The 22,029-nt window shown below is 43.4% G+C and overlaps 1 protein-coding gene across 5 annotated transcripts in view; it reads right to left on the bottom strand.

Moving 5' to 3' along the window:
• The window catches only part of LOC123768642 (KH domain-containing, RNA-binding, signal transduction-associated protein 3), a 632,375-nt gene that overhangs the window by 605,113 nt on the left and 5,233 nt on the right, over positions 1-22,029 (bottom strand). The window contains exon 1 of one of the 5 annotated variants that reach the window (XM_069316373.1): positions 21,934-21,968. The exons of the other annotated variants lie outside the window; for them this stretch is intronic. Within the exon in view, the coding sequence (XP_069172474.1) occupies positions 21,934-21,955 (22 nt within the window). The 5' untranslated portion in view covers positions 21,956-21,968. Of the gene's footprint in view, positions 1-21,933; positions 21,969-22,029 lie in introns of those variants that run through there. 5 annotated transcript variants of the gene reach the window in all.

Below are 22,029 nucleotides of genomic sequence, written 5' to 3'. Positions count from 1 at the left end.
CTTTGGAACTTTTGTTCTAAGTAGCTGAATCTAAAACAACAACAAACAGCATCGCACAAGTGTTCCTTATTACAATTTAAAGTTTACAAACGTGTAATCACCCTAACATATATTTACATTCTTCATGCTTCTTATGAGTAACTTTGTATCATTAGTAAACACTGATATGAAAAGTCTATTTGTTGTTTGGTTATTAGCGTACGTTTAAGCACTCGACCGCGTTTAAGGGCTGGAGAGATGAAGCATGTTCAGGTGTAGGCAAGTGGTTGCGTGCACGGGGTTGCAGACTTGTTTAACCCTGTGCGTGTGCCTGCAGTGACGAATTGCCAGCATATACATTCCATGACCGACTCAAGCCCTGCAGGTCTCGCGTCTCGGGCCAAGTTTGGGTACCATAACGTAGCCTCCAGTAGAGAGGGCGGTTATCGAAGTCTCTCCACGTGTGTGTGGCTGGCGGCATTACAACACAGGTGGCCACAATTGGCAGTGCCGCTACGTTATTGCAGGCAAGACCGAGGAACATTCTGCTGTTATTATTGGAGGGGGGGGGAGATGATTTTAGGGCTGTGCCAGAGACGCTGACGTGTCCTAAACTGTTAGATTCTAAGGCCAACTTCTAAATATTTCTATCCACTCTGAATGTAAGCTATTACAAGTCGTGAATTTTCAGGAGCAGTTCACTTCCTGGCAGCATGAGAAAATATTCGAAGCAGGACGGGGATCGAACCTTCCTGATGCGTGTGTAATTAACCGAGTGTAATTACAGGATGAGAGCTACGCTCGTGGTGTTCCGTCTTCCAATACTCTTTGTCGAAATAACGCTTTATGGGTGTGTTTCCTGTCATAACATAATCAACTTTAATAACTATCAACGTTTCTATCCAATATTTAATGAGGTCAATACAACTATTTGAAGATAATGCGGAACATTACCTGTGGAGAGGTACTGGATGGGGCCACGTGGGAAGGTAGTCTGACACTTACTATTCTGTCAGCAGATTGCAGGACCACGCAACAGTGCTAAGAGCTACGCCTGCCCCACGGACCATCTCATCTTCCTATCCCTCGAGGCAGAAGTTGAAGAGCTCTCGAGATTTTTCCCTTTTCTGTGTCTCGGGGAAAAGTCTGAGGCATTGTCCCCCTTGTGATGGTCTCTGAAAGTGTGGAAGCTCAACCAGAGTTACGTATTATATACATCTAAATGTCGTATATGATATATTTCTTTCTCCTTATAAGTAAGGTCCAACCACTTGGGCTGGAAGGTAGATCGACGGTCTCGCTTCATGCAGGTTGGCGTCCAATGCCCCGACTGTCCAAGTGGTTGGGCACCATTCCTTCCCCCCGTCCATCTCAAATCCTTATTCTGACCCCCTTCCCAGGGCTATATAGTCGTAATGGCTTGGCGCTTTCTCCTGATAATTCCCTTTCCTTCCTTATAAGTGAGAGAGCAAACCCATGTGATGAGATGATGATGATGCTGCTGCGAAAAGATATCGCTGGCAGACACAAACTAAAAGATAAGAAAAAAGAGAGTGCCGTTAATCATGAGCAATGTTCACTAACCAATTCTCTTCTCAGTTCATACAACGTAAAAAGGTTCGTTGGGCGTAAAGGGGCGTAAAAGGTTCACACGCTGTACCAGCTCCAAAACAGATAAACACAGCAATACTATTTAAAAAGACCGTTGAATTATGGGTCCACACCGAGATCAAATTTATACACTCATTTGAGGCTGTGTGACAATTAAGATCTTCTTTCCAGTGGCTATATTATTTTGCCAATAAATCCATAGCTCGGAATTTTTAGAGAAAATAAATAAAAGAACAAAACAACGAAAAAGTTCTGTTCCGTCTTCACCGGGAATTGAACCCGGGCCATTAGGACCACGACCCCCAAGCGCTGTCCACTCAGCCACGAAATCCCGAAAAGACCTGTTCACAAGCTGTTCAAAATGATAATATTCGCCGAGGCGTCGTGTGAGGCGGCCGTCAGGTATATATCTTCCAATTAACAAATCACTCTTGTTGTACGCAGTGATCTGTTGCTTGGAACAATTTATCACTACAGTGATAACAAATGTCTATCGTGAGTTATCCGCATGACAAGAGCATGTCTGCTTTGTTACAAATGAATTTAATTTCTAATGGAAACTAATATTAAGTTTATCCAATGAATGGGTGTGTAGGGACTAGAGCCAGGGGAACTGATGCCGGATAACAGATCTTAGTTACAGGAGAGAGAGAGAGTAAGAAAGAGGGAGAGACAGCGAGACAAAAAAGGATACATTGAGAGAGGGAGAGAAAAAGGTGGATAGAGAGAGGCAGTTATAAGGAGAAAGAAAGGCAGTAAGAGACGAGAGGGAGATTCAATGAGAGAGGAAGTGAGGAAAGCAGAAACAAACAGGTAGAGAGAGAGAGAGAGAGAGAGAGAGAGAGAGAGAGAGAGAGAGAGAGAGAGAGAGAGAGAGAGAGAGAGAGAGAGAGAGAGAGAGAGAGGAGAGAGAGAGGGGGGGGGCGGGCCGGTTCCATACCATCACTGCATTACTTGGTACAACCCCTGGAAGGTAGTTAGCCGAGGGTGGGAGTCGAGCCATAATTAACATGTAATGAGCAGAGAAGCAAAGGGGGAGGAGGGGGTCTCCCAGAGTAGTGTTTTCTTGTTTACTTATTCTCTTCTCCCTCTTATCCTTCCTCTTGTTTATTTCGGAGGCAGCGTTTACATCCGCTTATTTTTTTTTACGAATTAAAACTAAAAATAATCGCATCAACAGGGTCAAGAACTTTGCATCATATACACTAGACTTGCTACACTGCTCCTCCCCATCCTCGCAGGATTGCTTAGCCAATACCAGGGCTGGCGATAAACAGGTCTTTCATGACATGATTACCTGAAGTCTCCATTGATATTCCAGCCAATCAGGCAATGCCACGTATCGACCCTTCTGTGATTGGCCGAGGAAAATCCCAAGGCGAGAAACTGGAAATTTCAAGGTGTTCCAAGACTCGTCCTTTTTATTTACCTTAAGAATAACGGTAATTGAAAAAAAAGATAGCAACATACTATGCTTACCTGATTTACCCGAGGGCCACCATCTCTAGTGGCCTCGACTGGGACAGGAAGCCAGAGTATATTCATACACATTTTGGCTTTTATCGAGGTTCTCCCCCCCCCCTTCACCGACCACCCTTAAGGCCGAATTACTGACCCCACCCAGGTTGTAACCCCATAACAAGCTGACTAACTCCTGAGTACCTACTTACTGCTGGGTGAACAGATACATTAGGTGAAAGAAAATGTGCCCAACCATTTCCGTCCCACCCGGGATTCGAACCCGGAATTCTTGGCCGAGTCCAGAACGAACCCGACTGTACTACCGGGCCTCTATTAAATGGGTGATAATGGTATCCAAGGTGCAGTTAACAGAATATCTTCTTCCTGTACTTTACTCTTAGAGCTCCCTTGCATAACTAAAAGATATATACACAGAAATACACCACTTGTCAGCGTATATTATATTATATTATATTATATATATATATATATATATATATATATATATATATATATATATATATATATATATATATATATATATATATATATATACACACATACATATATACACACACACCCAATATTTGCTTAATTCTTCAAATCTTTATGGAATAACTTATAATTGTGAGTTAGCGTCGAAGAAAAATTGTTCCCCCTAAAGATACTAATGGTCAATAAACCTTAATAATACGTTTAACACTTAACTTACTGTAACTTCATATATACAAAAAATAAGTTCTATTTCTTTTCTGGACCTTTAACCCGCACTAATGACTGCACTAGTGAGGAAGTCAAAGACATCTTCACCCTCTCAAAGCTTGCTGAACTAGAATGTTGAATCGCCAGGGAAAGTGATTTGGTAACATCGTAATGCGATGGTATCACCTCACCCGAGATTAGATCCGAATCCAGTTAGAGCAGCCAATCCCCGAGGGCCGGGCGGGGGAACGGGACACAGGGGATGTCTTCCTGGGGTTACCAGCTCCAACGTCTCCGTTACTCTAAAACTAGAGGTGGATATGAGAAGGGAAGCATGGCAAGGAGGAGGGATTGGTGCGCTCTCGAGGGAGAAGACCTAGTGAGTTGATGGAAAACTCTGGCGTCTTACATTCCAATTTTCTACTACTGAAATCCAAAATTCTGTTCTTACGCCCAGATGCTATTTTGTATACAGTACTTTGCTATCTTTAATACGTTATCATCATTGTAGAGGCATGGTACACATCTTCGGTACACACATATCTTCGGTAGGTACACATACATACATAAAAACTCCACTTTCATTTACGTAGTCGCTGTGTTACCTCGCCTATAGCACTGTATTCCTATATGACCTGCAAATATAAAAATAATCATCAAATAACATTACTCACACTAATAAGAGTCTTCGCTGTTAAGTGGTCATAAATTTTTGTATAGAAAATTATACTCTTATGTATATTCTCAGCCGAGGTGAATAGAGACTTGTTAAATTATTGTTGGCTAGCATATAAGTGTAGAGTAAGTGCGGCGCTACAAGTTATCCTCTCTCCTTTTATTTCTTGTGAAAATAAGTCACCTTCAAGTTCTCTGGGTTGAGGCCCGGGGACCCCAAGCCAGCGAGGGAGGAGGGGGAAGAAATTATAACCGGGATTGCAGCCGGACGACCAATAATGAGAGGCCGGTGTAACATACAGTGTGGGGCGATATTCTGGTAGCGTGAGCAGCCCCAGTAACTGCTCCCGTCTCTACCATGATATACGGAGCCCCGGAGCACCGACATCTCCACCCCTGATATACGGAGCCCCGGAGCACCGACATCTCCACCCCTGATATATGTAGCCCCCAGAGCACCGACATCTCCACCCCTGATATATGTAGCCCCAGAGCACCGACATCTCCACTTTACTGAAGGTCAACTCGGTTTGTGTTCGCCTGAAATTTATGATTACATCTATGCTCATTTGTTTCAATTTTCCTAAAAAAATAGTATTTTAGGAGGTCAAGCATTTGGTCAAACGTGCCAGCATGTGCTGGTAGACTCCCAAGAGTAAATTTATGTTATTGAATTAGCCCAATTGACATTCTATTAAACAAAATTCAACTAAAAAAAACTAACCTCTTCTAATATATCCGAACACTCCTAGGCTTAATATAGTACATGTATGAGCTATACTAGGCCTAGGATTTTTTTTTTGGGGGGGGAAGGTAGGGGAACTATTAGGAGAAAGCGCCAATGCCATTACGACTATATAGCACTGAGAAGGGGTCAGGATAAGGATTTGGGATGGGACGGGGAAAGGAATGGTGCCCAACTACTTGGATGGTCAGGGATTGAACGCCGATCTGCATGAAGCGAGACCGTTTTTTTTAGGGGGGGGGGGATTTTCCGGACTCTATAAAATTAATATTTCAAAACGTGAAGTTTTTTGGGTCCAACAGTTCACACTGTTACGTTCGACCAGTCTCCGTGGTGCAGTGGTATGACACTCATCTGGCGTTCCGCGAGCGCTTTGTCATGGGTTCGTATCCTGGCCGGGGAGGATTTAATGGGCGCAAATCCTTAACTGTAGCCTATGTTTAACTCGACAGTAAAATGGGCACTTGGTTGTAAAAACGATTTCTCACGGGGTCGTATTCCAGGGACCATAGGATTAAGGACTTGCCCGAAACGCTACGCGTACTAGTGGCTGTACAAGAATGTAACAACTCTTGTGTGTATATATATATATATTATATATATATATATATATATATATATATATATATATATATAAGTAGTAATTATTAGTACTATCAGTTTAGGTATTACTATTAGTACTATCATTTGATATTCATTTACTCTCAAATGATTATTCAGAAAAAATTGTGCTATTCAATTTTCTTTGATAACTGTCATGTTAGTTAGTTTCCCAACAGCAGGAAGCGGAGGGAGATTGGAATGCTGTTGTGACCAGAGAGTTGGTTGTCTGATGTATTCTCCACAGCCCCTCGACCCGTCCCTCAGCTGTTCTCCTTTAGGGTGGCGAAACCTCTAAGTCATAAGGAGATTACAGGTCTCCCGACGAAAGGCGAACACTAACTAAACAAAATAGTGCGCATCTGTCATGAATGCAACAGTTACAGGATAGAAAGTGAGGGAAATCACAATGAATCCCACCAAGCTCTTTTTTCGGGGGGGGGGGGGAGATTTTGATTTTTAGAAACGCTTCGATATTTGCGTGGTTTGCTGCCCATGGTGCCATTGTTAGTGCCCAAGGTGCCATTGGCAGAACTAGGCCCTTTTTGACGGTATTTTGTAGAATGTTTTGCCAATACAACAATATAATTTCAAAGCTTATGCAAGTTAAAATAACATCTGGATGCAGTCTAAGAATAAGATTATAATTTGATATCAAATTTAATATTATTTATAGACATATTTCACAGTTTAATGTTATTTCTGACCGTCTATTACGTGGCGACAAATTAAAATCAGAAAATTATTGTACTGAAAAGAATCAAACCCTTTTTTTATATTAACAGTAAACGTAAATGTATTTAATTTCTCAGGTCTATCGCTGCCCTAGTGTGATAAGTAGCAAGCCGTCAATGGATAACTTTTCTGGCTACGAAGATGACGGATCAACAGTATGATCGTTGACCAGACCACACAGTAGAAAGTGAAGGGACGACGACGTTTCGGTCCGTCCTGGACCATTCTCAAGTCGATTGAGAATGTCGATTCAAGTCTATTAACACAACGGTATGACCAATTCTCCTCTACGGGCCCCCTAGAAAGTGGCAGGTGCAATGTTTACACCAGTGACAGTTTCCTACCGTTCCCGGACAACGGCACCTGCGTTACATGATGGCTCCCCTGCCACTCCCGGACAACAGAAGCGACGTTACGTGATGGCTTCCCGTCGCTCGCGGACAACGGCATCAGCGTCATATGACGGCTTCCCGTCGCTCTTCGAACCGCACCCTACCGCTCGCGAGCGGCGGCTCCAGCTTCAAGTGAAGGCTCCCCGCCGCACGATAACAGACACCTCGCCAAGCTCTCCTTTCGGACCAAAAACAACCAAACCCTCTATTTATTGTCAGCATCCGGGGGTAAACAAAGTCTCGCTACTGAAACCAACTCTCCCAAATTCCACATATTTATTGTTAGTTATCCCCAAGAATGTTTTACCAGTACTTGGCTAAAATATGATAATATGAATTCGTGTAATACTTCGGCGGTGTGGAAATTATGAGCCACAAGGAGGTGGTTAACGTTTATTTTGTGTTGGCAACGACAACTTTCGCCTTATTTTTTTACGTTCGTCTTTTGGTATTCGAAAGGAGAGCAGAGAAAGAGAAGAAGCAGAGGAATTAAACAGGAACACGAGAAATAACTGGAGTATACGCAGGAGTGACGCAACTCGCCTCAGGGGGAACCACGGTCTGTGACAGGTCGATCTGAGATTGACTAGGAGTTTGTCAGGCTAGGGACAGGGAGGGAGACAGGGAAGCGCAGGGAAGGCAGGGGAGGCGCATGGCAGGGAGGCGCATCACTCAAACTCCAACAAGCACATAACTACTTTAACTACAAACAGGGAAATCACAGATAGATAAACACGTCAATAGATGTGCGTCTGCTGACAACCGGACAACTTCGAGAGATAAACATGAGTGACAGACTTAGACAAACTTCCAATGTTCGTCGTAAGGGCCAGTGTCCACGAAGCCCAAAGAGAGCAGTGTACCATGGCAATGCAATAGGAACAGAAGCAGGGAGTCGAGGCAGAGAGTGTCACAGGGAACAGCAGCAGGGAACGACGACAGAGAATCGCGACATGGAACAGCGATAGGGAAGGGCATTAGGGAGAAGGAGGAGCAGCAGCAGCAGCAAGGAAAAGCGGGTTTGAACAGCAGCAGGGCACAGTGGCAGCTGCACACATACAGCCACTGTGTTCCAGCCCTTCAGATACACCCTGACACGTCGGCTGCCACCCTTGACGCCACTGGTGTGAGATAAGAGCCCGCGTGGTGTGCCACTTGGTCGTATCAGTGATAAGATCATAAGTACGCGGTAATGAATACATATTGCATGCCTTCAAGAAGGAATGTGACAGATGTTTAGCAAAAATGAACCAGATGATCCGGACTGGCAATTTGGGTTTCTGATGTGGCTGTATGGTGGTGCTTCACTGCCATTCTGAGCGGGCTGGCGATGCTCCACCTCCAACATTAAGCTCTCTCTCATTTACTGCGCTTAGCGGATCTGGAGCACCTTCCCCCCCCCCCCACCACACACACACACACACACACACACACACGTTTCCTCCCTCGCATAACTTGCTCCTGGACAATGGTAGAAACTGTGCAGCCTTTAACATCTCAGACCAACATAGTTTTTCCTCCGCGAGGTACGAAATGAACACCTTTTGTCGTTGTCATGAGCAACGCTTTCTACCGTCACATAATTAACAAAAAACATATTCAGTAGGCACCTTTGTAATGGTTATTCAGTATTACATACAATAAATGTCACCCTACAGGCATCCAGGAGTGAATCTACGGCATAATTGCACGGGACAAAATGTGAAATAATAGATGGACAGTCAGAGGCAGAGTCTCTATGTTATTATTCCAACTACTTAGTTCAGGTTAATGTCTCAGGGTCAGTTTGGGAACGTGACCAAGACTCGCAAACCTTGTGGATGATCGGGAGTTATTAGGACATGTAATAAGGAGGATTCTAATAACCGGAACATTAGATCCCTCGCGTTACGGTACTACTGATTATCTATGTTCAAAGCCAGACGGTGGAAGGACTGGCCAGAATACGCATGGACGCACGCAAGGAGAGATGACGCACGGAGGAAGGACGCAGGACGCAAATAGGGAGACGCAGGGAGCGGGAGTACTTAAATGTACTACATCTATTCCGAAATAGCAACTTTGCAGTCCCAATACTGAATCTAATGGACATGACCCAAGCAATATTAATCACATTCTTTCAACGTTTTGGCATATTAAAGTCCTCTTAACTTTCCGGCAGTTATATGTCATGTTAAGATGCGCCAGGACAAGCTTCAAGTAACTTATGCTAATAGGCAAAAATTGCATTTTAGACGGCTTGTCTGGGGGTCGTACGCGCGAGCGCTCGTTAAGTTGTTGCGTACCGAAACATACAGATAAAAAAGTTATGTAATCTTAGGTTTTCTTAAGACTTTTTTTTTGTTTCAGAAGGAGTCCCAATCACATTCGAATGATGGTTTCGCACGACAAGAATATCTAAGGTTAAAAATATTGATGTTGAGAAAAATGCTGACGGGGAGAAGTTGGTCCATGATGGCCCGAGACAAAGGCCTGGGGTTGAGGGAGGGAGGAAGTGGAGACGAAAGGAGGAGATGACACACATAGGGAATGAAGGAGAGAAACATGGGGAGAGAAGAGATGATGATAGAGGTGGATAGGAGGGAGGAAGGCTTGGGTGATTCCATACAGATATGGAATCCGGAGGAGGGAAGGAAAGAGAAGGTAAGGGAAGGGAGGGGAAATTACCGAGCCGGGATCGGAGTTCACAAGAATTTTGGGGTAAAGGAAAGACAATTTTACGGACTAAAAAAGGGTTCACTCTGTGAGAGGGTTACCGAAAGGGACATTAAAATGTGCATCAATAAATTCACAACAAATACCAGTATTATATATACAAGTTTAGTTCAGTTGTGAGGACGTAAGAAACAAGATTTTTGTATATTCTAAAACAAAATTCTAAAGTTTAAAAACTAGGAACTATTAACCGAATGCCAAAATATGCGATACATTGCTCCTAACTGATCAACAAAGTAGACGTTTCGATAACGAAACTTGCTGGTGAACGAACAGTACACCATGCTGTGGGGAGGTTTATATTAATTGAATATATATGCAGCCAATCAAACTACAGTATTAACTACACATTATTAAACATTGAAGAGGTTCCTTATCTTATAGTACAGCAGGGCTTTAGTCCACCAGGTATAACTAGGGTGTAGACACCACATTTTCTCTCTTTGAGGTAGCTTCCATCACCCTGGTAACTGATGTACAAAGCATGCTTCCTCATCTTGACCTGTCAAAGGGCGCTAGCTGTAAAGCCAGAAACCTAGTATATGACAGGTATTTCAGAGAAAACACTGTACATGGAACAATGAAGACTGGCTTAATTACCTTTAGTATGAGGCGATTTCGTGATCTAACCGGAACACCCTACCCAATGACATTAATGGCCACTAATGATAGATAAACGGGTTTCGGAAAGACACTTAACTTGAATTTGTTGACAGCGTGTGATAATGGTGCACCTTTGGTTTCCATAACACTTCGTCCAAGTAAAATTAACAGGAGCCGAATTGCTCCCTGCGCCTCTGGTCTAGTATAAACAATGGCTGCCCCTCCTTCCTCACTCTGACGCCTGGCTTACATTGTCCAGATGACAGAAAGTGATAGAAGGGTCACATTTACTCTACTTTAATATTGATAATTAAGTTAATTTATATGAGATGTTTTTATGATGGTAAAGTCCAAAGACTAATGTATTTAAGAATAATTCCCAGCAAAATAGCTGGTGAATTATAATAGTATGTGGTGATGATATCCCGTTTTCTATAGACGGTAATTCCACTACAAGTTACGTTTTCTATGGGTAACTTGTTTATACAACACAGCTATTATCTGTCTGTATGATATATTAAATGGTGTCGGATTTTCCGACACAAGCAGTCAGTCTGGGGAGCCGGTGGTCGAGTGGTCAGCACGCTGTACACGTGATCCTGTGGTCCCGGGCACCGGCGAGAAACGATGGGCAGAGTTTCTTTCACCCTATGCCCCTATTACCTAGTAGTAAATAGGTACCTGGGTGTAGTAGTAGAAACAGTTGACTGGCAGTTGAGAGGCGAGCCAAAAGAGTCAAAGCTCAGCCCCCGCAAGCACAGATGAACACAACTAGGTGAATTCATAGTTTTTCTTCCCGCCATTTATCTAACAACGTCAAGTGTTATTAACCTATAAACACCTGAAACAATTATTTTCAACTTTATACAACAAAATATCTCAACCGAACGAGACATATCTGATGAAAATCTAGCACACCGTCCGTCAAACTGTATTTAGTTGGGAGTTCCACCTGAGCAGCCGTAGGGTGAAGACGTGTCGTCTGAACACTCCGGCAGTTTGGGAAAGTTGCAGTTTTCGCCGGCAGGGGGTGTGGGGGTCTCTTACCCTCCCTGTCCAGTGTTGTTGCCTGCCTGGCTGCGTGCTGACGTGGCCGTTTTGACATGGGGGGCCTGGCCATTCCTCCTGTGTTGCGGGTAAATTCCGTGGGCCTGGAATTCTCGTGTAAGTCTGGTTATCCGGCCATTGAGTTAGTTATGTGCGACATGCTTCGTGTCCCGGTGGAAGCTGTGTATGGCGTTGAGCTTGTTACGGCCCACCGGGTGATTGTCAAGTTCGTGGGGGAGGAGGAGTATCGGGACTTCCTCCGGCGGAACGAGGGGCGTTCATTGCAGTTGCCGGATGGCGCCGGCTCCGTTACGATCTCGGACCGAAGTGGTGCCCTGACATATGTCAGTATGCACGGTGCGCCCCTGGAGTTCCCTGAAGACCTTCTCCGGCGCTTCTTCGGGAGGTATGGTGTAGTCATCAGTGTGCGGGTGAACAAGCTGTCCTCGGGGAAGTATGCTGGGAAGCAGACGAACGTCCGTACATTAGGTATGCGCCTGCGGTCGGATATCCCATCTTCTGTCCAGCTGCTGGGCTACTATGTTCGGGTGTATTATGCCCGGCAGCCCCGTACTTGTTTCCGGTGTGGCCAGTTGGGGCATCAGGCTGCCGGGTGCTCTGAGACACCTGCTGCACCCGTTAACTTATTCCGGGAGGAGGATTTCCCGCCGCTCCCTCAGGGCGTGGATTCTGGGGATGAAGTGGAGCAGGTCCCAGTCGCTGCTGATGCGGCCCCTCCTGCGTCACCCGACATGCCCCCGGTGCTTGTTGTCCCTCAGCCGAGTGCGTCTGCGTCTTCCTCGACTCCTGCTGGTGCGCCTGGTCCTGCACCCTCGCCAGGTGTTCCGGCTGTGCTGGGTGTTGGGGGGGCTGCGAAGCATCCTGTTGTGTGCGGCCCGGTTCCCCATGTGGTTGAGGCTGCTGCAGTACTGCGACGGGCGTTGGTTCGCCCGGTTCGTGAGGGCCGTGGTTCTGGGTCCGCCTCCGGCTGTGAGGATGTGCGGCCAGTGCCCAAGCGTTCTAGGCGCTCTTCTACTGCTTGGGCTGATATGGAGGACTACGACGCGGGTGGTGCTTCGGGAGATGGTGTGGCGATTCCGGGTGCTTCGTGCTCTACAACGCTGGTGGTGGCTGATGTCTATGTGTCTGCTGTTGACGATGGTTGTGCGTCTAATTTACCTCCTGTTCTTTCTCCTGCAGAAGGTTCTACGCAGTGGGAGGTGGTTGCTCCTACGTGTGTGGATGGTGTGGATCCTGGTGCGAGCCGAGGCATCAAGCTGGTGCTGAAAAAGGATGCCAAGCGTGGGGGGTCCCAGCAGGTACAACGTTCGGTGGTTGACGAGGGGCCCTGTGAGGCAGCTGAGGAGGCTCCCAGTGTGCTGCCCATTGCCCGGCCTCATGGGAAGGTGCCTCTCCCTCTCATCTTGGCCTCCGGAGTGGCGATTGCTGCTGACCATCCGTTGAATTTTGAAATTGTTGACCGTGTGCGTCCTGATCCGTGGTGCCCTTCTACCATCTGGATTCGTCGGGCTAAGTGTTTTATTGTAGGTGTGCCAGAGTTAATGCCCGATCCTCGTACGCTCAATAGTGATCATGTTTCGGAGGACATTATGTTACTTTGGGAGGCGTACTGTATTCGCTTCCCGGCGGAAGAGTGGCCGGACAAGTATGAGATCTTTTCGTAGTCTGTGTGCTTGCTGTGTGTTTGGTGTGGTGTTGTGATGTTTTGTTGTATTTTTCTTTTGTTTTCTTGTGTTTTTGATGTCGGCCCTTCAGGCCGGTGTTTGGTGACTTTATATGGTTGTGTATTGATTTGCTTGTTTCTTGATGTACTTTGTTGTTGCATTCTTGGTCCTTCAGGCTAGTTGTTGTGTTTTATGCCTGTTTTGTTTTCAGGTGTGCGTGTTTATTGTTATTGTTTATTTTGGCCTCGCCTTTTGTTTACGGGGCGGATGGCTTGGTGTGTGTTTTTTTATTAATGTATTGATTTTATGTTGCTTTACCTGTTGTACGTGTTTGGACAGTATTGTGTTTGCACTGTTCTGTTTCCTGTTATGCCTCTTGTTGTATGTTTTATTTTTCTGGAGGTGTTGTTTTGTACTGTGATTGCTGGATTGCCATTGTATTCTGTTTTGTGCTTTGATGTATGCTGTATTTTTCATGTTTTTCTTGTGTATGTGTTTTGTTGTGCTATGCTGTTTTGTTGTGCTATGCTGTCGGCCCTTCTGGCCGGTGAGCTATTGTTTTCCTTTATGTATTCTGTATTTTTATTGTATTTAATTTGCATGCTGTGCATGTAAAAATAAAAATAAAAAAACAACTGTATTTAGTTACAATACCTACTGGGCTTTTTACTTTGTATCAGTTTCCCAGTCATTGTATCGATTTTCCGAACCGTAGTACACACATTACACAAGTGGACGAGTCGTTCCTAAATAATAAATCGAGTAAAGCTTTACCTTACCTGATTGTTAATGGTGACGGCGTGCCAACGTTGATCGTAGGGTAATTAATCCGTCACCAATTATCCCCCCTCGTGTCACGCGTAGGTCACCAGTCTGTCAGATCTTCGTAATTACTTCACCACTACACTCACTCATTTTCCAAGCACATCGGCACAACGTAATTTGCAAGACGCCACAAGACACAAAAATCTCTTTTAGCGTCCAGGGTCAGCACTGGCTGAGGTCCGCCACCCACTAAATGTGTGATAACAATGAGCGTGTACAGGTCCTCGGATCACAGCTTGGTGCGGGTGAAGGGGGCGAGAGGGAGACCTCGATGGGAGGTGTGCAAGGACATGTAAATAAACAGTGAGTCTATAGCGGCGCTTGAGTGGTTGAGTGTTTACGCGTGCGGCAGTTCGTCTGTTTCTGTGTGTCAGCGTTTCTATGTGTCTGCATGTCCTTATGTTCGTGTGTCCCTATGAGCATGTGTCCCTATGTGCGTGTGTCCCTATGTCCCAGTGTCCCTATGTCTGTATGTCCACCCCCTGTTTATGAATGATAAGCAGTTTACACACGACTCACAACTGATGACGTACGAACCTCAACACCTAACCTAACCTACGTCTAACTACACATTGAATTTTATTGTTTAAAAATATTAATTTATATATAAAAACAAAACTATTTTTACTACACAATATGTTAAAATATATGAATGCATATCGGGAGACCGGGGGGAAAGGGGCCGCTAACAACCCTAGCCTGAGGACGGCTTCAAATACAAATAATCGTCAACAGAACCCTAACCTAACCTAACCCACGCCTAACTATACATAGAACTTTAATATGTAATAATATTAACTTATACATATGAGAACAGACTAATTTTGTATACATAGTGAGTTAAAATTGAGGAATGAGGGGGACAGTGGGGGGAGGGGACGATCGGCTCTTTAACGAGCCTGGCGTGAAGACAGGTTGATGTCCGTGTATCCGTATCTGTGTGTCCATGTGTCCTTGTCTGTGTGTCCATGTGTCCTTGTCTGTGTACTCACCTCGTTGTACTTACCTAGTTGTGTTTGCAGGGGTTGAGCTCTGGCTCTTTGGTTCCGATTCTCAACTGTCAGTCAACTGGTGTACAGATTATGGACACACAGACATGTGTCCGTGTCTGTGGGTCCATGTCTGTGTCATTACAGCCTGAGGTGAATATATTAGATAAAGGTGAGCGAGACACTATGCCAATGCCCCCCATATCTATGCAATGATCGTGAGGTAACGATCTCACAATCTTTGAACAATCCCGCACATTGCCCCATGTTAATACTACGGGGGTATTCTCCACCTGCGTCTCTTCCTCCCACTCTCAGTGGTGCTACAAAATTTACGAATCTCCTGAATAAGAATGATTTAAGACTGTGCCTAAATTGACAAGAATTCACAAAGTATATGCACATAAATACTGCTTCGATAGAAGTTCAATTCAGTGCCTAATTCAGAATCTCTCCAACCTGTTTATCTTCAAGGGACTATGTGAACACTGAACGGTAACGCTAAAAAAAAAAGGCTGACAAAATTAAAATATTTTGGGGGGAAAATTGTTAATAACCAATAAATAATAATGCTAGCCATTATGAATTATTAAACGCGAGGATGAATATTCATTTCGCTCGGAAATCACTGATATAAATTAGCACCGAGACATTTCAAATTATTTTAAACCAAGGGTCATGTATATTTCTTTTATAGCCTGTGGCTTCTGTAGCTCAGGAGGAAGGTTTTCTAAACCGCTGTGTTGTTCAGTGGCCTCGCCGGAGGCTCCAATCAATATATTATTACTAAAATATAATCAAGCGAGAGATGAAGGCCAGGAGCTCACTTGAACTCTGATAGAACTCTCTCACACTCTCTCTCTCTCTCTCTCTCTCTCTCTCTCTCTCTCTCTCTCTCTCTCTCTCTCTCTCTCTTCTTTCTTTCTTTCTTTCTTTCTTTCTTTCTTTCTTTCTTTCTTTCTTTCGTACACTTGCCCTTGCTCTCAAGCTTGCCCTCAAGCTTCCCTCAAGCTTACCTTCAAGTTTGCCATGAAGCTTGCCCTCAAGATTGGCCTCAAGCTTGCCCTCAAGCTTGGCCTCAAGCATGCCCTCAAGCTTGCCCTCAAGCTTGCCCATGTCTATGATCCTGCTCTCACCCTTACTCGTGTCCTCACTCTTGTAACGTTGTTAAGAGGAAAAACATTACATTCACATTAGACTGTGAAGGGCGGGAGTAAGCGCTGCGCTTAGTGGACACGCTCGCTGATGAGCCGGACATGCTACAATATTTATATTCTCAAATTTGTATTAAAATTAAAACATGAATTCTATATAATATTAAATTACACATCTAGAACCCATTATTATCTCAAATAAGCAATAAAAAACTTTATTCGTAAAGGGTTGTACATTCATAGGTGTGTGGTGGCACAGTGGTAACACACTCGCCCCCCCCCCTTATCCCCGGCTTCGGGAGCGATTTGGACTGGGTTCGTATCCTGGCCAAGATGGATTGACTAGGCGCCAATCCTTAACTGTGCGCCTCTCTTCACCCAGCAGTAACTGAGTACCTGGTTGTTAACCGACTGGCAGATCGTGTTCCAGGGAAACTAGTGGGTAACGCTTACTATAAGCTAGGGGATGGGAATGCTCTCAATCTGGTAACAAGAGTTGGAAGTCATCTGTTCCTGTACGGTATACATTTGTGAGTACAAAAAGGAGTTTGTATAACATTTCAATGCAATATTTGCATTGGTCATAATAATTACGGAACACTTCTATCTCCATCATCCGTCCATCCGCTTGGACTGGATGACAACAGCGACGGTCCGGCGTTCAATTCCCGATCGTCCAAGTGTTTGGGCAGCATTACTTCACCCTCCCCCCTCGTCTTATCCCATATCGTTATGAACAAATCCACAATCCATATCGTTATCCTCGTATCCCTTCCAAGTGCTATACATTTGTACTGTCTAAGCACTTTCCCTCTGATAATTACTCTTACCTTACATCCATCACCTTTATCTTAATCACTTTCATCCTAATTATCACAGAATATCATTACACTTATAACTCATCACTTCAACATTCCACCTTCACCGTCACTCTCTCAGTAAAGTACAAAACCCCTCGAGTCTCGCCGTGAGATATGCCTCATATATCAACGTCTGAAACGGAGTTGGCAAAGTTGTCAGTGCATGGTTGCACTCCAGTCCAGTACTGGGATTTCAATTTTGAGGCTCATGGACCCCAGTGATTTGTAGCAGTCAGAGCAAGGAGCGCGTGTTAGTGCTTGGAGGTTGAGCAGCACAGGAATGTTAGTGGGGCCACTGTGTCAACCACTTTTCACAGGAAGCATGAGAATAATGTCTGGTATTGACTCAGTCGGCAATTCCTGGAAATGTAATTTACATGTACGTAGGCACCGGTTTAGGGAATACTTGTCGAATATACATGTAAGGAACAATACGAGAGAACCCATCCAGGGGACATGGCACTGAGTGACATGCCCAGTTGGCAGTGCCATCAAGTAGCAGTGCCTTAAAGCAGCAGTGTTACATTCTCGCCCTAGTGAATTTGATTTTGCATTGCTGGGAGTAGAAATGGAACTTTAGAATCACGCGGTGAAGGGCTCTACATCAAAAAGCATAACAAGATGTAGTAACAACTTTATTACAAGTTGTAACACAGGAATCATAGGAACCGTTACAGTGTGTGTTTGCAGGGTTTGCAATGTGTGTTTACATTGTGTGTTTGCAGTACCTTCTATCTTCACGGTGTATATACACGGTGTATTTACTGTAGTCCTGGACTGTGTGTAGGATTAAAGTATTCTTCCTGGTTGGCAATGAAGTACTTGTTTTGTCCTAAATAACCCTCCAGCTGTTGATAGAGCTTCAGCTCAACACCAACCCAGCGGGGTGAAAGAGCTAGAGCGGAAGTCACCTAGAAATTAGATAGTGTGAATCAAGACTTCCACACTTCAGTATGTTTAGTGGAATACTTGATGATGAAGTCTTTAGTTGCACTTGGTTAGGATGTTACCACTTGAACAATATGTTAACTTTAATACAAGGCTCTGTGAAGATCAGGACATATTTAGCCTTGTCTGTGTGGCTCTGGAGCTGTAAAACGTCATAGAGTAGGACGCTTAGTACAAGTTCCTGTCTCAGATGCTACGGGAACAAAAGTGTACTGCCCTTATAGTTGCTTGCATTTGTTTGATTTTTCTTCTTCCCTGTGATTACGCATGCCTGCTCAGCATCGAAGCAAATATACGTCTCAGCCAGAAAGGATACACATGTGTAGCCCCACACCAGTTTCTTGAACCTCTTCCAGAGGTATATTGGGGTGCCATCACAGTAAGGCGTCGGATCGTTAGGGTTTTCGGCCAATAAAGTATGAGGCTCTCACTCTGATGGGCACTGGGTTGAGGCAAGGCTCCTGTTGATGACTTAAATACTTTCCTGTTAATCGACACATTTTCCAAAGCCTTTAACACAGTACGCATACTAATCTGAAAAAAGTTTGGTCATGCAATAAATAAATCATTAACAACACAGATAATAAACGGAAAATGATGAGCGGAGAAATACTCGATGCCATCTTCATCAAAACAAAAAGAAGTTGACGTTACATGATACAGTTGCAAGTATTTATATTTATCCAATGTAAACACCTCACAAACCGCTGACAATTACTGGTCTTATCTCACTACTGTTCATTGATAGGACACCGGGGAGCTACTTTCGTGTTGGTGTCAATAATAATAAAAGTATTCACAGATGCTCAGGCGTATCTCCGCCAACTGAGAAGATCATGTGAACAATGTACATGTTGACGAAGCTAAAACTTCGAGTAGCCAATAATGTTGCATACATACATACTCAGTCGCAACCGTCGATGAGTGGGGCGACTGATATTGACCGGCTCTCCTACAGTGGCCGGTCAATATTACATACCTGTTACCTTTATCACAAAAGGAAAAGGGTCAGTCACCGCATTTGTTACAGATACGAAAGTTAATTTACCAAAAAAAGAAATGGTAGGAAAGAAGGTATTGCAAGCAATCACAAGCAAGCGCTAAGCCTGGAAAGCTATATAGCCCAGTACGGTTATCTTGAGGTTATCTTGAGATGATTTCGGGGCTTTGTGTCCCCGGGGCCCGGTCCTCGACCAGGCCTCCACCCCCAGGAAGCAGCCCGTGACAGCTGACTAACTCCCAGATACCTATTTACTGCTAGGTAACAGGGGCATCAGGGTGAAAGAAACTCTGCCCATTGTTTCTCGCCGGCGACCGGGATCGAACCCGGGACCACAGAATCACGCGTACAGTGTTCTGTCCGCTCAGCCACCGGCTCCACCAGTTTAAGCACTACACTCTAAGCTTTCGATCTAGTTATATAAACACATCGAGACTCGTGTAGTGAACAGCACCACAAGGCACGACTACAATACCATAAAGTAATCCAAACGTTTACCTGGTTGCCATGTGACACTAATCTGGCCAATCAATATTCACACAATAGAGATGCAGAGTAGATTACCACTTGATACTGATATGATGTTACAATGAAGGCATAAATAGAAGACTGAGTGCTTAGTTAAGGAGTTTCAGAGACCTTACAGTGAGCATCCTGGCCTGATTGGTAGAGTAATGGCTTCGTTTTTTATAGGCCACAGTTTAAGTCCCTTATAATCCAAATGAGTAAAAAGGTTATTAAAAAAACACAGAAACTGAAGAATATATACCTGATCGCTATCGTGTTTTATTAAAACATCATCAGTGGCTGATTATGTGTTGAATAGACAAATGTTCTTCATATTTCTTTTGTTTTATTGTTCTTATCAAATAACACGCTTTGGGATATATATATATATATATATATATATATATATATATATATATATATATATATATATATATATATATATATCTGACACACAGTTGACTCAAATGATTCTGAAAATAGTGTTTATATCTTCTATTAATTTCCTTAATTATTCTCACTTACTTCATGGTTTCTTCTTTTTATCTCACTGTGTTTGTGACAATGTGTACGTGTTTGAGTGTTTGTGTGCGTGTTAGTGTGTGTCCACGGATTCTTGGCTGAGTTTAAAATATATTTAGGTCCAATTAAATTTGTAGAAAACTTATAGAATAGAAAATTTGTGCTCCTTCGGATGGTTGCACAGCAACATGCAAACCGCACGGTCAATGTACGTTAATACTGCTGTGTCCCAGTGATAAGAGATCCTCTGAGCTAGAATAACAGTGAACACCGGAGCCGCCACATGATTTACCCATCTCCTGACAAAGTTTTAATGCTGCTGGTCCTTAGAACTTGCCCTTAAGATATAGCAGCACTGTCCTTTTATTATTCATAAAGAAGTGTGTAATCGTAGTGTGCTAATATTTCCGCTCTAAGTTACACTAAACTTCGTGCCCTCGTCATTTTTGTGTTAGACTGATACTGCCAAGCTGTCTGTGCTGCCGGTACAGTGTACGGCCAAAACATGCATAGAGGTTCATTACACAGAAAAATCACAGTAACGTTATATATCAATGAGAAAATACACAGAAGCCGTGATGAGGATTCGAATCTATGCGCTGGGAATATATCCCTTCACAGGGATTACTACAAGGCTCAATTTCTGATTATGAAAACTGTATGTATCTTTAGATTAGTCTGTGTTACCATAGGTAATATTGGAGTTGGGTTTTGATGGGTTGGATTTGGTTAAGTTGGGTTTGATTAGGTGAAGACTCGCACGGAAACACTTAAAGTTGCACATGAGATGGGGGGTTCTACCTTTTGTTTTGTTAATTTATGTCTATACTGACAAACTATTTAAGGGTTTCTTGTGATCCAGAGCGCTGGTCTACAGAGGAGGAGGAGGGCCGTGTTTATCTCAGAGATCCAACGGCAGTCATAGTAAATCTGTGAATGCTATGAAAAAGTTAATGCAACTATTTGTTTATATCATATATGTACTCCTTTAAGATATACTTCATACGTACAACTTTAGGGTATACTTCAGAAGCAATAGTTAAGTGATCTTAGCCAATTTCACATTATTTGGTGAAATTAATAACGAGATACTCCATAAAGGGTATAATGACACAGAGACATTATACACAGAGTAACATTATACAAAGTTACGACGTTTCAGTCCGTCCTGAACCATTATCAAGTCGTGTGAGTTATTTATTCCCCCTCACGTTATTGTGACATATTGTCTGCAGTATAAACACTACATTTGTATGTGTATATGAACCCCACTGTAATACCACTGAAACAAATAATAAACTACACGCAACTCGACTGCACGAAGCTCTGGCGGCTCGACTTGTGACAGTGCTACCAGTACATCACTCAGAAGTCTAGTTAAGGACGTCGCCAGCAGAACAGGTGGGAACACGTACAGACAGTGGAGTCTGAACATCCAGGCCGACCCACCGAAGTTCAAAGCATCTCCCTTTCACTTGATTCTACAACAACTTGCAGGTGTTGACGCTCTCATGATGCTGGCCGGAGGAGTGAAACAATGTTGTAGTTTTTCCGGATGTTCCTCATGGCAAATATGTACATAGTATACGCATGTAACATTTAGTATGCTTTATATAACAATATGTATAGCAATACCATGTAGAGTATATCTGTCGCGTAAAAAAATCTACATTTACGCAGAAACGGTTTAGATAATGAAGATTTCAGTAACGTGCAACGCAGTTTTTTTTCAATATCTAGAAATTTCCAAAACGTCTCATGACGGAATTTTATTCTCGTCTATATATTAATTTTTTATTTAGATAATTAATATATATATATATATATATATATATATATATATAATATAATATATATATATATATATATATATATATATATATATATATATATATATATATATATATATATATATAATTTGCAAGATTATAAAATATGCATTGTTGTCATGAAAGGAAACGTAGGCGGTTGAAAGTTTGTCCGAATCAAGTGAATGAGAATCTGGAAAATCATCTCCGTCTTAAATCTGCGTAGGAGCGAGAATTAAAACGCAGACACAACTCACACACATCGTTGTGTAATAGAAGCAACACACACACACACACACGCACACACACAAGCCACGCTATTCCTGACAAGCGATACGGGGTCAAAACAAGCCTGGCACTCTACTGATACCTGATTCATGAGCTGAAGTCATCAGTAGAAGTTCTCGTCCTAAAATTAAATCAATACTATTAGCAACGATGTAGTCAAAATATACTAATATAACGA

The sequence above is a fragment of the Procambarus clarkii genome, chromosome 83 (genome assembly GCF_040958095.1).
Source record: "Procambarus clarkii isolate CNS0578487 chromosome 83, FALCON_Pclarkii_2.0, whole genome shotgun sequence".
Classification (NCBI taxonomy): Eukaryota; Metazoa; Arthropoda; class Malacostraca; order Decapoda; family Cambaridae; genus Procambarus; species Procambarus clarkii.
This window is presented reverse-complemented; position numbering and strand designations above follow the sequence as displayed.